We start from the raw sequence: 16792 nt of genomic DNA, 5'->3' as shown, positions 1-16792 counted from the left end.
TATTTAGTTGCACCACTCTGACACATACAAAGATAAATAAACACTCCTTCAAGCCTATGAGCATTTCAGTGCATGCTTTTCACCCTTCTCTTTCCATAACTAGGGTTATACAGGTGGCAGCCATTAGCAATTCCTCCTATGCCAGACACCTGCTATTCCTCCAGTTTGCCGGTTTCTGTCCCGGCAATATGAAAGGAAGGGAGGGATTTCTCCATTAAATGTAAAATATTTTATATTTGTCATCATGCAGCTGAAAAAAGGATGCTATTTATTATTATAATTTTTATTTCTGAAATCTTGTATTTTTAATTTGGGTCCACTTTAAGAAAAGTGCAAATCCATTCTTTAAAGGGACACTTAAGCCAGGAAAAAAAAGGAGTTTTACTCACCTGGGGCTTCTACCAGCCCACTGCAGCAGTCCTGTGCCCTCCCGACTGTAATTAGAGATATTGCGGACCGCAATGCATACAAAAATACGCGTTGCCGCATTACGCACGCATAGATAAGACGTATAGACGTATTTTTGTACGCGTTGCGGCCCGCAATAGCGCTAATTACAGCCGGGAATGCGGAAAAAGCTACCCATGGCCAGTCCTGACGGGCCTGTCGGCAAAAAACGAAGCTAGCTGGCAGCGGGGGACCAGAGGATGAGTGAGTGGCTGCGAGAGCACAGGACTGCTGCAGGGGGCTGGTAGAAGCCCCAGGTGAGTAAAAATCATTTTTTTTTCTGGCTTAAAGAGGAACTCCAGTGAAAATAATTTAATAAAAAAAGTGCTTCATTTTTACAATAATTATGTATAAATGATTTAGTCAGTGTTTGCTCATTGTAAAATCTTTCCTCTCCCAGATTCACATTCTGACATGTATTACATGGTGACATTGTTACTGTGGGCAAGTTATGTAGCTGTTTCTAGCTGCTCTGGCTGTTACAGACAGCTTTAAACAGCCATTTCCTGTCTGTGAACCTTATTACATTGTGGCAGTTTGCCCAGAGTACCGCGGTATTCAGAGCCTCTTGTGGGAGGGATTTCAGCACAAAATTAGTCACACAGCGCCCCCTGATGGTCTGTTTGTGAAAATCATTCTATTTCTCATGTAAAAGGGGGTATCAGCCACTGATTGGGATAAAGTTCAATTCTTGGTTGGAGTTTCTCTTTAAGGTTCACTTTAACTGCTGCAGATTAAGAAGTGCTCATTAGCGGTTCTTCAGATAGTGCAGGCTAGATGTGATTTGTGGAGGGCTCCTCCCCCCTCACTCAGAGCTTGCTGACAGCAGGTGTGTTGGTTACCTCAGCAACAGCAATTCCCCTCACACACTGCACTGCCTGAGAGACCTTCCTAGCACCTTCTATTCCTTACAGTTTAAGAAGGAATCTGCACTCTAGTGATTTCTTAGGATGTCTGAGACAATTCTGCACGGATTTCTAAAAACCTACTAATATTTTGTCTCAGATACTCTTGATAAATCTGGCCCACTGAATCTAGATACATGGGAGCGGCATAGCCGCTTAGGGCATCACAGAGGAGAGAAGTGTATGGGGCCCTGAGAGATTCTGGAGACCTACCATGAAGCAAAGTGGAGCACATGAAGGCACTTCTCAGACACTTGATCAAAGCTGCAAATTTGATTTTAATGACCTGCAATCCGCTTTCCGGGGTGTCAGGGCCCGAACTCTGTATGAGCTGAAGCGCACATATTGGCTGGGATGGTGTGGTATCGGCTGTGGCACTCCGCTATAGGGTTAGGCGTAAGTAGCGGAGGTTAGTGTCACTGATTAAAGAACCACTATAGCGAAAATCATAAAATGTAAACTACATGTAAACACATACAAATAAGAAATACATTTCTTCCAGAGTAAAATGAGCCATAAAATACTTTTCTCCTATGTTGCTGTCACTTACAGTAGGTAATAGAAATCTGACAGAACCGACAGGTTTTGGACTAGCCCATCTCCTCATGGGGGATTCTTGTGGTTTTGTTTATCTTCAAAAGCACTTAGTGAATGGCATTTGCTCTGTTCAACTGCCAAAAAAGTGTGCAGCAAGCAGGGAGGCTGGCCAGCATCATTGTATAAATCCTTTTCAGGGAATGTCTTTATAAAAAATAAAGGCCTTGCTGAGAATCCCTCATGAAGAGCTGGACTAGTCCAAAACTTGTCGGTAATGTCAGATTTCTACTACCTATTGTAAGTGACAGCAACATAGGAGAAAATAAATTTATGGCTCATTTTACTCTGGAAGAAATGTACTTATTTGTACATGTTTACATGCATTTTAAATGTTACAATTTTCGTGATAGTGGTCCTTTAATTGGGAGCAGTGAGGTAAATTCAACCGAGGGTCTTAGAGCCCCCCATAGAAGCCCCCACATTAGTGTTAGGCGTAAAGAGGAGAGGTTAGTGTTACGCACATATAGGGAGGTTAGTGTTACGCACAGATAGGGAGGTTAGTGTTACGCACAGATAGGGAGGTTAGTGTTACGCACAGATAGGGAGGTTAGTGTTACGCACAGATAGGGAGGTTAGTGTTAAAGTGAATGGGACCTGCATTTAAAAAAATGAGACAGATACTTACCCAAGGAGAGGGAAGGCTCTGGGTCCTATAGAGCCTTCCCGCTCCTCTCCTGGTCCCCTCGTTCCAGTGCTGGCTCGCCCGGTAGCAGTATTTGACTAAATTAGTCAAATACTGCTTCATCCGGCTGAAGGAGGCTTCAGAAGTCTTCAGGGAGCCCGAGAGCTCCTGAAGAAGGGCGCCCCTGTACTGCGCCTGTGCAAGCACGCTCTCTTGCACGCTCACGCCTGTGCAGTCTTCGGGAGGACACGGCTCCCGAAGATTTTCAAATACCCTTTTCGGCAGGGGATTGAAACGGGGGGGGGGGGGGGGGGGGAGGAGGGGGGAGCCAGCACAGAATAGAGAGCACCTAGAGAGGAGCGGGATGGCTCTATACGACCCAGAGCCTTCCCTCTCCTTAAGTATTTGCTTCTTGTTTTTAAAAAATGCGGTTCCCATTCACTTTAAGCGTAAGTAGGGGAGGTTAGAGTTAGATATAGATGGGGGTCAGTGTTAGGCGTAGGTGTGGGGTTAGTGTTAGGAGTAAGTAGGAGCAGCCATTTGAATATTATTCATGATATTCAAATAACGTCAATACCTGGCAATAGCATTAACAAGTCCAGGACTTTAACAGGTTTTACAGTGGCAAAAACTGAGGGGACCAGGAGGATATAGCGCCAGCTGACAGACTCCAGAAGCTCAAGGTAATTAAAAATCCTTTTGTTCCCTTCATTTCAAGTACTCTTTAAAAGGAACCAAAGGTAAGAGACCTATGGATGCTGCCATATTTATTTCCTTTTAAACAATGCCAGTTGCCTGGCAGTGCTGATGATCTTTCTGGCCAGTAGAGTCTAAATCACAAACCTGAAACAAGCATGCAGCTAATCTTGTCAAGATTTGCTGTAGACCTCTTATCTACATGCTTGTTCAGGGTCCATGGCTTAAAGTATTGGAGGCAGAGGATCAGCAGGACAGCCAGGCAATCTGCATTATTTATTTTTATTTGTTCCCTTTAAGTGTGACATACATCCCCTGTATATATGGGGCTTTATTGCACTTCAAAAATAGGACAGCAGCCTCTGAACTTCTCTTAGCACAAGCTCAAAATAATGCTGTTGCCACAGACACCGAAAATATTTTAATGAATAAGCTAGACTTCAAAGAGAAAGCACCCTCACAGCAGATATCTCAGACCGTTCACCAATCAGCAGCTCGGAGCAGGGAATGTCGCTGGACAGGTTCCAGCTACCCTTGCACGGGTCTCAGGATGTCAGGGGAATCTGTATACAAATTACATCTGAGTGATAAACACAAGCCTGTCAGCGATCCCGCAGCTGCAGAACATGGGTTATCTGCTGGCTATTCTGATACAAAGACAAAGGATGCAGACAATACACCCGAGACATCGATCCCTTGTCTATAGAGGACAGCGGTGACTGCGGAAATGGACAAACAGGTTACCGAAATTGTTCTATTCGCTGGGTCTGGTCTATCAGGAGCAAAAGAGGAGCATCTGACCAAAGCAGCCAATCAGGATCCTTAAAGTGAACCTAAACCGAGTCAAATTATTTAAAATAAACACATGATGTACCTGCAAATGAATAGAACATACTTCCCTCACTGTGAGTTCCTCCCAGAAGCTCATCATTCTCTTCTTGCAACTTCTTGCAACGGTTCCTTCTAGTTCTGACAAGATTTTGTCAGAACTGAAATATATCAGTTGCTGTCAGTTATAACTGAAAGGACAACTGATGAGCAAGGTAATGTCCATGTTTCCCCATGGCTTAAAGCAGAGGTACCCACACTTTTGTCGGCTGGTGAGCTACTTTACACTATCCAAAATAAGCCTAGCCCCCCCCCCCCCTTTCAAGGTGCCAATGCTCTATCATTTCAAACCCATCCGCTTGCCCGTCTCCTTGCCTCTTCTGGCATCACCCCCGGTCCGCTGTTACTGCAAGTAATACGTGCCACCGGTGTGTATGTGACGTTGCGCCAGCAGACAGGTGAGAATTTAAATCAATGCATAGGGGCGCATTGTACACTTGGGGGGGGGGGGCAGGGTGTGGATGGACAGCGGCCAGGGGTCCGTCATGTACGTTGGTCGTTATTGAACGACATTACCGCAAACCCGATCAAGCACTTTCGACCAAGATTTTTCAGCATGTCCAATCGATGCTTTCAACCGATTTTGGCCCAAAATCAATCAAATCATCGATCAGGTGGACAGCAGAGTACAAATGATGACAGAAGCAGCGGTAAGGAGAAGAAGTTGTAAGCTCCCGAACGGGCTGGGGGCCAAGGCAATGGGGTAGCAATAGGGGATGAAGAGGTTGCGACCACACTGGAGGCCCTAAGTGGCCCTTCCTTAACCGCAGTATTAGCTTTTTATTGGTCCTGTGCTGGCAATAATCACTTCTATAGATGCTTTAAATAGTAGTAATCTACTACACATCTTGTTCTACAAAATGCAAAACCTATGATAGTAGTATATCCAAATTACTAAGATTTCTATCGATTATATATAGGAAGCGACTTTTGGGCCTTAAAGAGACTCTGTAACATTAAAAAGATCCCCTGGGGGGTACTCACCTCGGGTGAGGGAAGCCTCAGGATCCTAATGAGGCTTCCCACGCCGTCCTCTGTCCCACGGGGGTCTCGCTGCAGCCCTCCGAACAGCCGGCGACTGTGCCGACTGTCAGTTCAATATTTACCTTTGCTGGCTCCAGCGGGGGCGCTGTGGCGGCTTTCCATTCCGAACTACACGGAAATACCCGATCTCATTCGGGTCCGCTCTACTGCGCAGGCGCAGGAAACTTGCGCCTGCGCAGTAGAGCAGACCCGACGGCGATCGGGTATTTCCGTGTAGTTTGGAGCCGACAGCCGTCAGAGCGCCTGCGCAGGAGCCAGGAAGGTAAATATTGACGTCACCGCTGCCCGGACTCCACGGAGAGCTGCAGCGAGACCCCTGACGGATGGAGGACGGCGTGGGAAGCCTCATTAGGATCCGGAGGCTTCCCCCACCCGAGGTGAGTACCCCCCAGGGGATCTTTTCATGTTACAGATCCTCTTTAAGCAGGGTGTCTTTTAGGCCCCATGCTCCAAAAGATCTGCTCCTAGCTAACATCAGAATGCATAAACCCTCTCCTTCATTATACTACTAAGATATGATGTAAAAGTTACAAATTAATTACTCATTGCTGTTACCTAAATGTTCATGTCCATGCAATCTTGGTCCAACTTATGAGATTAATATGTCTAAATGTATATGACTATATTAATACATAAAACGACCATTTGTCATTTCTTTTCTCTGAAAAACCCAATAAAAATATTACTTGAATGAATAGGAGTAATCATTCACAAACTGTTCCCCATCCCCTTCTTGCACCTCTGACACTGTAGCTGTCTTTGGCAGGTTTTGGAGCACCAAATTAATGGTCACATATTGTTATGAGTGCTTAGCAGGCCCAATGCAAAACTTGCACTAGGATCCATAGCTCCTTAGCTACACCACTGGGCCAGAGGATCAGCACCCCATAGGTAAGCAGAAAAACGCTTACCACATATGGTGCTATGCAATTTTCTTGCGATTTCCCCAATTTTTTCTTACTAGCACAATGGTCTCAATTCACTAAGCTTATCTTCTGTCTTTAATAACATTTCTAGAGTTGTTGCCATGGTGATAAGGCATGTAGTATTCAGGAAACATTTTACCCCAGGCAAACCTAAAGTTAACTCTTCTGTCTAAGTTAACTCTCCAATCCTTAAAATAACTCCAGAGTTAAAGACAGGCTGTTAACTAACTGCGTGTGAAAATAACTACAGAGGAGGTAAATTAACTCCAGAGGAGGTAAATTAACTACAGAGGAGGTAACTTAAGGAATGAAGAGATAAGATAACTCTCACTGCGTGGAGGTAAGTTTTCTCTTGCCTTATTATCTCCAGCATGATCTTAGTGAATTGAGGCCAGTGTCCAGAAAAACACAGTTGCGCCATCAAAATTGAAAGATTGCTCGCACTTTGGTGTAAATGGAAGAGAGGGAGGGGGGGGGGGGGGGGGAACAGGGTAACATTACAATGTGTATGCAAACTCAATTTGCAGTGGAAAATAATAAGTCTACAGATTGGCTCCAAAGTGGACAGGTCACATTGTGTCATGCTTGTCAATATTTACAGGCGTTAGTCTACTTTGGGGGACCCAGCAAAAGACCTCCTAGGGAAATTCCACTAACATGATTGGGTGGACGGCACCCTCTCTAACTGCTAGGTTTCCAATAGGTCATTGTACACCACGCTCGCACTATTTGGTCAATCACAATGCTTTGTGCTGTAAGAAGGGTTGGAGAACTGTTCCCTATGAGGTTTCCTGCTAGGTAACCTAAAGTAGACTACCGCCCACCTTTCACATGTCTCTCAGTATTCCAGCTTAGAGAAGAAGAAGGACTTACCTCCATTGCGAGCGCTGCTGTCTGCTGGTCATAGTGGTTGAGGAGGTTGGGCATGAAGGTGGTATTGTACGGAAGATCCTGACACATCCTCAGAGTGATCGGCTCACAGGCAAATAGACTGTGCCCCAAGGCTTCCTGCAGGAGCACAAGAAGCACCCACAAGGAGCAGGAGTAGGCGGCCATGATGTGTCCACACAGAGCCATGGTGTCCTTCAAGCCCTAGCTGTCCTCCACAGTGCCATGGTGGGACAGCTCTTGTGAGGTGGTATGCAGAGCGCATGGATCACAGAAGGGTCTCTCACACATTCCCATAAGTCAGAACATGTCCTCAGCGAAGCTTGTAAACCCTCCAGTGTTCAAGACGAGGTCATGGCTCTCCTTCACAGATCACCGATCCACAGCTGTCAGCCACACTCCCACACCACCGTCTCCATCATTCCACAAGGAGAAACAGCCAAGAATCCTTCCGATCTGCAATCAAATGAGACAAGTTAAAGTCAATTTTTTTGTTAGACGGCAACAAGCGAATAGTAGTACTGACCAGACTAATGTACACACCATACAATTTTCTGGCAGATTTACCTGCCAGATCGATTATTTCCAACATGCCCGATCTGAATTTTGATCTATTCTTCATTTTTCCGATCGATTTCCACAGAGGTGAACGGAAATCAATCGAAAAAATTATCGGAAAATCGACCGAAACTCAGATTGTTTGAACAATTCGATCGATTTTCCGATAATTTTTTCGATTGATTTCCGTTCACCTCTGAATGGGCCCTTAAATATGATTTATCATAAAAATAAGTAATGCTAGGTACACATCATACAATTTTCTGGTATATTTACCTACCAGATCGATTAATTCCAACATCATCCAATGGGCCCTTATAGTTGTGATCATTTGATCATTCCTCAGAATACTGCTAAAAAAGTTGCCCAACTCTTTATTGCTGGCGGCTGAATTGAACTGGTTTATGTTTTTGGTTTTTTTTGTAATTTGGGCTCTGTCTTTTGTGTCGGCACCAAAATCACCCTCTGAGGGCTGCTATAGCCATAATTAAGATTGCAATCTATGGCAGCCCAAATGTCTCGGGGGACAGTGGGGGACCCAGAGGACAATAAACAGCATCTAGACCAGCCTTTCTCAAACTTTTTACCCTGGAGGAAACCTGCAAATATTTTTTTGATCTCGAGGAAACCCTGCATTTATTTTGCAGGAGGCATGGACTTTAAAAGTAGGTGTGGCTGTTTATTTCACTACCCCCTATTACACTGCCACTCATTATACTGTCTCTTTATTCTAGTGCTATTTATTAATGTGCTCATTATTATTATTCTGATACTCCTATTATAATGCGCTCTATTATATTTCCCCCATGATGGGGGAAAATGCCAAGGAACCCCTGCAGACTTCTCAAGGAACCCTTGAGTTCCTGGTTGAGAAAACCTGATCTAGACACTCAGGAGAAGGTAATCTAGCCTGCCATAAGCTTCACTTGTTTTCCCTGATTCAGGGGTACCTGACACAATCCACCACAGTACGAGGAATTGGTGATACGCTCTTGAAAAAGCCCTAATTGTGGAGCGAAACGTCGACCATCCTCTGCACCTCTGACTACTCCATCTGTGCCACTTGAGTGTCGATAAGTATATGGTTTTTTTTTATATGCCTGCTTTTATGAAGATTTGAATTAAAGATGTGGACGTTTTACTGACGATATGGCATGTAACTCCTGGAACTTTTTCTACTTGGATACACAAGGAATTGGCGAGTTTGGGTGAAGGTGTTCTCTGTGATATTGATGTTCGGTATTGGGCCACCACCCACACATCCACATGCAGGAACAAAGAATATTCCAAATGCTGTCTACCTTTTATTAAACATCTAATAATAGGTTTGCAAAGAAATCTATTGTCATACTTCAGAAATAAGCTGCATGTTTAGTTTATATGACTGTAATTCTGAGAATCTCACTGGGTAATGGATGGTTGGAACTCGCTGTTAGAATGTTACATGATTTATTATTTTCTTTACCTCAAATAAAAATGTTTCTGAAAGGGGGGAAAATTGCAAACCGCTTTGCTGTCACACTGATCGCTTTGCTGGAATAAGCCAGATACACACCTTAGATACTTGATGCCCAATAGAATCTTTACAGATCATTCTGGGCAGAAGGCTTAAAAGGACACCCGAGGTGAAAATAAACTAAACTATTGAAATAAACGATTGTATCTATCTTTCTTCTAAAATGACTTTTTAAGACATTCCACAGTTTTATTTTATGTTTAAATCTACTTTTTTAAGTTCTATCTATCTGTTTTATTGTTTTTGTTCAATGACACATTAATTTAAGTATGCCAGAGCTAGAATGAACTATTGACCCTTTTTATTTCTTTTCTGCTCTCAGAAGCCATTTTCTGCTAGGAAAGTGTTTTATAGTTGGAATTTCTTATCAGTGAGGGTCATACTGTAGTCACTTCCTGTCTGAGTCAGGACTGAGTCAGCCACTTACATACCATATATTTAACTCTTTCAGGCAGAGAAAGAAAACAAAAGGAACACAGAATAGTTATTTGTGTGCTAGGCACTGTACATACACGTCACCTCCGGTATCCTTTAAAGAGTGGTTACTGTGCAGAATGTTCTGTGCTATGGAAAGGGAACACTTGAGGAGCACCAGTTTCTCTGACGTTCCCACAGGAAGAAATGGGACATTGGGTGAGCGTGGTCCCTTCTGGAGGATCTCTGAGGAGAAGGCCAGTGACGTTCAGTTAGGGCCCCTTTCCACTAGCAATCGCTAGCGCTTGGGATTCAGCAAGTCCCTAATTTTTTTCTGTGATTGCAATTGCGATTTTGCTATGCAATGTATGCCACAGCAAAATCACGGTAAAAATCGATCCGCCGTGTGGTTGTGCCTTTTAAAAAAATGTGCATCGCGGTAGTGAAAAATACCTACCGCGATTCCTATGTTATTTAGCAAACCCTAGCGATTTAAAAATCTCTAGCGATTTGCGATTCAGCATCGTAATCGCCGCAAGTGGAAAAGGGCCCTGACAGCTTTACAAACTTTTGATTTTTGGCGAAACAATGGTTATAGGCGATGAACATCTAAAATTTGCATTCAACTTTACATGACTGGAACAAGTATGCATGTCAGTGGCGCAAGTGCCTTTTCACACAGAAAGTTGCAATTGCAATTTAGCCACAAACCTTCTCAATCCCTCCTAAAGCACTGCATGCATTGCTTTTGCAATATCAAATGGTGCAGGGTGAGCTATTCACAACTGTTGCCATTCATGAGAGGAATTGGATATATTATTATTCTTTTTTAGTGTTATATAATAGCACTGGCATCTTCTGCAGTGCTGTACAGAATATATAGTCTTGTCATTTACGGTAACTGTCCCTCTCTCAGAGGAACTCACAATCTAATGCCTACCATAGTCATTTGTCTCAGTCTTGGGCCAATTTTAGGGGGAAGCCAATTAACTTAGTGCCCGGAGGAAACCCACGCAGACACGGCGAGAACATACAAACTCCTTGCAGATAGTGCCTTCACTGGGATATATTAAAACCAGAGCTGTGGAGTCGGTCCAAAAATCCACCGACTCCGACTCCTCAGTTTAGGATTCCACCGACTCTGACTCCGACTCCATGACTCCGACTCCTCTAATTTGCATATTACAATTTTGTTGATTAAAAGTATGTAACATGAAATTCGTCTCTTAACTGCCAACGCTTAGGAATTTTACAAGACAACTGAAGTGAGAAGGATATGTAGACTGCTATATTTATTCCCTTTAGACTAAAACTAGTCCTTGGTAAGAGTACTTGTAAAAGGTACAAACCGGAACAAAGAACATCTATCAGGCCCTAGGCAATGTAAGTGTGGGTACATGTAAGAATGATGTGCAGGTACTCTGCAGGGGAATGAGGAGATTGTAAACAGACAACACCTCTGTGTTCTATGTGCACAGCATTCTCAGTGGATTCCCTGCAGCTCTGTGGGGAGTGCATATGTAGAGTATAGTACTACTGTGTAACAAAGTAAACCTGAGACAGATGAAATTAAAGTTGTATACATACCTGGGGCTTCCTCCAGCCGCCTTCAGGATAATCAGTCCCTCGTTGTCCTCCTCCACCACCTGGATCTTCTGCTATGAGTCCAGGTACTTGAGCCAGTCAGGCGTAGTGCGCATGCACACACTCCGCCGCCAGGAGCATACTACACCTGTGCAGCATTATTGCGCAGGTGCAGAATGTTCCTGGCTGTGGGAGCGGCATGCGGCCAGACAGCGCTGACTGGCTGAATTACCAGGACTCATAGCAGAAGATCCGGGTGGTGGAGGACAACGAGGGACTGATTAGCCTGAAGGGGGCTGGAGGAAGCCCCAGGTATGTATAAAACTTTACTTTTCATCCGTCTCAGTTACCCTTTAATTTGTAGTCACCAAACCAAATTTTAATAACATATCAAATTATTTGATTTCATCAGCAAAGGGAGTGCATACATTTGCATAAATCAGCATCAATGCAGAATTATTTACATCTCGTTGACCATCTCTATTAGTGACACAGCTACACATCAGGCTTTATTCTTACAGCATAGATGGTATTTAGTGTATATAAGAGATTCCTGTGTACACATCATATATACAGTCACAATCAGATATGTATATCTGACCTTAAAAATATGGGGACTGCTTTATTGAAGCAGCACAAGTAACTAATTTTGATTGGTTTATTTCATTGTTGTAGACTAAGCACAGCTATTACTGTATATATACTGTATATATACATTATTTTTAATGACTATTATCTGAGAAATAGAACATTTTATCATATTTTCTATTTTAATTACAGTTACAAATTCATTAGGAGTCGGAGTCGGTGCATTTTTTCCCGACTCCAGGCACCCAAAATTGCCTGACTCCACGACTCCGACTCCACAGCCCTGATTAAAAAGTAACTTTTAATAAGTATTCTTTGTTGTTAAAATTGATGAACTCTTGGCTCAAGCACGATCTACAAAGTTTAAAGTGATTTATATGAAACAAAACAACACGGAGGAGATACTATATACTTCTGGTATTAGCTTATATACTGCGTAGCATGGCCAACGCTTCTACTAGACCTTTATCTAATACAGCAGCTAGAAAAAATTACATAACACACATCACCACCTAAACAACACAACCAACATGTTTCGCTCCACTTAAATTAGGGGCTTTGTCAGAGGTAACATTAAAGTGCAGTAGCGCTAAGGTGCTGTACATATAAGTGTAAACAGCATCATTAAATCACATGCAAATATAGCCTTTCAGCCAAAGATTGAGCAGATTTGTGTGTATTTTTTCCATAGGGAGCCACAAGAATAATTATTAGCAAATTAATGTAAACCTAAGACTGGGGGGGGGGGGGGGGAATTTAAAAAAATATATATATACACATACATACCTGGGGCTTTCTCCAGCCCCTCCAGGCTGATCGCTCCCTGGCCGTCCTCCTCTGCTTCCTGGATCATCGGAAATGCAGCCCTGAAAGCACATATGCGGCCCGTCCGTGGGCACCCTGTTGCGCACCAGTCCTGACGCTGGGAATACACGCGCGGTCGGACTGCGTCGACTGGTCCCAGCTGAAGAACTTTTGGGGAGGAGGAGGATGGCAATCAGGCTGGAGAGGGCTGGAGAGGGCTGGAAAAAGTCTCAGGTATGTATAATTTTTTTGTATTTTGTCCATCTCGGGTACACTTTAAATATCTAAAGCATTTGATCAGATATGAATCTTGGCTTGTAAGTGCCATTAATAAAACTACCTTGGCAAAGAAAGCACAGCTTTAAAACCTGCGGCAGAAAGGAGGGGATGTGGGACCTGCAATTATCTTTAATACAGGATTAGATGCCTAAGCCGCTAGAAACAGGATGAAGAGAGTGTAACTGTGCGGGTCTATTAGAGATGTCAAACATCCAGCACATACGTAGGGTTAGGCTATTAATAGGCACACGCTGCCCAGAGGCATCGGCAATCTACCACTTCCAGGACAGGCCCAAAAGCTGACGACCAATTCAAAACACGGCAGGAAGTTCAAAACATGTAAGGTTTGGTGGGCCGCACAACCACAGCTACCCACGAATACCGCAACTGATCGGAAATGGCGGGTAGGCAGTGAATACATTGTCTGGTGCCCATCAGCCGCCCTTCTGCATAGAGCCTATTTTTTCTATCGTTCCCTCTCTGAGATTAAAAGAAAAGTCTGGCATAGCCCTAGGCTTAGAATTTTGTTGTGTGGTCTGTTTGAACGCAGGAAGGATGGTAGCATTTAATGGCTTAATGCAGATGTCTGCAGGCACTGGCATATTTTTCTGAGAGGCCTCGATATCCAAAGTTCTGAAATTTGCATATATTCCATTTCCATGGCCACACCCCTCTTGCCTTCAAAGGTTTATTCCTGTTTGGCGATGCTACCTATCCTTAAAGACCCATATCCACTTGAGCAGCACGTGTCTGCGAGCCTCCTGCACCATTTCGGATGGCAATGTCGGACGAATCGCTAGCGCAAGTGATTTGGCCGGCGACGCCATTGTACCCTATGGCAGAGTTTCCCCGCACTATTTACCCGCGGGTAAACTCTGCGGATTTGGCGCGGAAACGGGCCCTAAAGCAGCAGGGACAGCCACACTATCCCAGAAAAAACCCACATATATAAATAGATAAATACTTGTTCTACTTACATATGTATTGTACTGTCCACGTTTTGATTTCAGTGAATTTGATATAGTAAATAAAGAGAAAATTGTTTCCAGGCATTTTCCATCTACTGCATCTGACTGAAGTCAATCCTGATGTAATTTCCTCCCTTACTCTTTTTTTTCTCCTAGAAACTGCACTATATATTTAGCTTGCTTTGTAAACACATGTGAGGACAGCATAGATCGTATTTCAGCAGCATCTGCAGTGTGGTGAGGTGTATTTTCCTTCTCAGCCTTGTGTCACACTGAACTGCCCTGAACCAATCAGTGAGGAGTAGGAATGTGGGAGGAGAGATAACAAGCTTCCCTCTCCTTGGCAATGTACCAGAATGGAGCCAGGCTGACTGAGAGAATACATTCATTAGAGCAGCAAAATTTATGATTATATTGCAATACAGGGTTAAGATGTAGCTTACAGACTCAAATGGGCATTTCGGGGTTCTGCATTGAACCCTCTGGGGTGGAATTGCTAATGCTTGATAAAGATAGGTCCAAGCAGGTGTCAAGGCATTATGCTGTACTACAGAAAAAGGTTGGTTATGCTAAGTATGACAAGGCAAAAGTTAAATGGCAAGTAACTCCATTTGAATTCACTGATGCGGATTGGTCCGAGTTTGAAACATTCTATATATCGTCAGTTACAAGTGCTAGAGATAAATCAGTACAAATTAAATGGTTTCAATCATACTTTTGTCAAGTTGTCTAAAATTGGTCCAAATGTAGGCTCGGAGTGTTTTAAATACAGATGCCCAAATGCAGATTTTCTAGTGTGTGTGTGTGTGTGTGTGTGTGTGTGTGTGTGTGTGTGTGTGTGTGTGTGTGTGTGTGTGTGTGTGTGTGTGTGTGTGTGTGTGTGTGTGTGTGTGTTGGTTCCAGGAGGTGGAGGATAGTGGCGAGAGAGCGATCAGGCCAAAGGGGGCTGGAGGAAGCCCCAGGTATGCATGAATTTTTCTTTATATTTCATCTCAGGTACAGTAGGTGACGGGCAGCTGTGTATAAGATGGTAGAAGGGCTGGACAGTGGCCAAAGTTCTCTAGATAGGAGAGTATGCTTGCCTGAAGAGGAGAGTTTTCTGGTTGCACCTAAAAAGGGTTAGTGTGGGTGAGTGGCAGATGTGTTTAAAGGGAACCTTAACTAAAAAACAAACAAACATGAGTTTCACTTACCTGGGGCGTCTACCAGCCCACTGCAGCTATCCTGTGCCCTCGCAGTCACTCATGGCTCCTCCGGTCCCCCGCTGCCAGCTAGTTTCGTTTTTGCCGACTGGGAGTCGGCCGGCAGCCATGCGTACATTTTTACGCATTCCAGTTGGTGCAAGAAGCTATCGTGGACATTAACAAGTACATTTTTATGCATTGCATCCGTCACACATAAAAATGTACTTCTTAATGTCCGCGATAGCTTCCTGCACCAGCGGGAATCCGTAAAAATGTACGCATGGCTGCCGGCCGACTCCCAGTCTGCAAAAACGAAACTAGCTGTCAGTGAGGGACCGGAGGAGCAATGAGTGACTGTGAGGGCACAGGATGGCTGCAGGGGGCTAGTAGATGCCCCAGGTAAGTGAAACTCATGTTTTTTTTTGAGTTAAGGTTCCCTTTAAAGCAGTAGGATCAGCCATACTATGCCAGGGGGAAAAAAAACACATATATAAGTAGATAAATACTTGATCTACTTACATAACACATGTATTATACTGTCCATGTTTTGATTTCAGTGAATGTTATATAGTAAATGACGAGAATTCTGTTAGTGGTGGGGACCATGTCTTTTGCCCACAGTTAAGGCTAACTTGTGATGTCATTTCTGCCCTTTACTTTTTTTCTTGTCTCCTCCAATCGCTGAGTCGCCTCAGCCTTGCTTGTAAACACAAGTGAGTAGGGGATTAGGTTTCAGATAAGCAGCTGGCAGGGAAATAAAGGAAAGAGGAGGAATACATTCTAGATAAAAAGAACCCCCAGCATGCAATGCTTTGGCACCAACTACTAAAGGGCCAGTGCTCCTTAAAGAGACTCCGTAACAAAAATTGCATCCTGTTTTTTATCAACCTACAAGTTCCAAAAGCTATTCTAATGTGTTCTGGCTAACTGCAGCACTTTCTACTATAACAGTCTCTGTAATAAATCAATGTATCTTTCCCCTGTCAGACTTGTCGGCCTGTGTCTGGAAGGCTGCCAAGTTCTTCAGTGTTGTGGTTCTGCTATGAACTCACAATTCCAGGCCCCTCTCTGCACACTGCCTGTGTGTTATTTAGGATTAGAGCAGCTTCTCTCTTCTCTCTTATCTTTTACAAGCTGGATAAATCGTCCTCTGAGCTGGCTGGGCTTTCACATACTGAGGAATTACAAACAAGGGCAAAGCTGTTTGCAGGAAGAAAAGGAGCAGCCTGAAACTTCAGTGCATGGGGGAAAGAAACACACAAATGATCTCTTGAGATTCAAAAGGAATGCTGTATACAGCCTGCTTGTGTATGGATGTATTTTCTATGTGTGGACATACTGTACATCAACCTACTTCCTGTTTTGGTGGCCATTTTGTTTGTTTACAAACAAGCTTTTTAAAACTGTTTTTAACCACTTTTAATGCGGCGAGGAGCGGCGAAATTGTGACAGAGGGTAATAGGAGATGTCCCCTAACGCAGTGGTATGTTTACTTTTGAGCGATTTTAACAATACAGATTCTCTTTAAGTATGTGATAACTCCAAATCATAACAGCAGAACAAGTTTTGAAAGTTTTGAATGCAGGATTAGCATCTTTATCACTTAATACACTCAGACCAGTTGCTGTTGAAATTTGATTTTTATGGTGATGATACCGCTTTAAAGAGACACTGAAGTGAGAATAAATCTCGCTTCTTGTCTCATAGTCAGCAGGGGCATGTGTGCCCCTGCTAAAACGCCGCCATCCCGCGGCTAAACGAGGGTCCCTGACCCCCAAAATCCCCCCCCTGCAAAATCTACGACCAACTTGGTCATAGATTTTGCTGCTGCTGGGGCAGGGCTAACGGCTGCAGCCCTGCCTCACAGCGCGTCTATCAGCGGCG

General features: G+C 43.8%; 1 protein-coding gene across 3 annotated transcripts in view; it reads right to left on the bottom strand.

Annotated features, from left to right (window-relative positions):
- FZD3 (frizzled class receptor 3) overlaps positions 1-16792 on the bottom strand; it is a 158645-nt gene that overhangs the window by 127014 nt on the left and 14839 nt on the right. For all 3 annotated transcript variants that reach the window (XM_068280059.1, XM_068280060.1, XM_068280061.1), the window contains exon 2: positions 6999-7469. In XM_068280059.1, the coding sequence (XP_068136160.1) occupies positions 6999-7202 (204 nt within the window). In that variant the 5' untranslated portion in view covers positions 7203-7469. The remainder of the gene's footprint in view (positions 1-6998; positions 7470-16792) is intronic.

This window comes from Hyperolius riggenbachi, chromosome 4, assembly GCF_040937935.1.
Source record: "Hyperolius riggenbachi isolate aHypRig1 chromosome 4, aHypRig1.pri, whole genome shotgun sequence".
In the NCBI taxonomy this organism is placed as follows: Eukaryota; Metazoa; Chordata; class Amphibia; order Anura; family Hyperoliidae; genus Hyperolius; species Hyperolius riggenbachi.
Note: the sequence above shows the minus strand (reverse complement) of the source record. Positions and strands in the feature narration are given on the sequence as shown.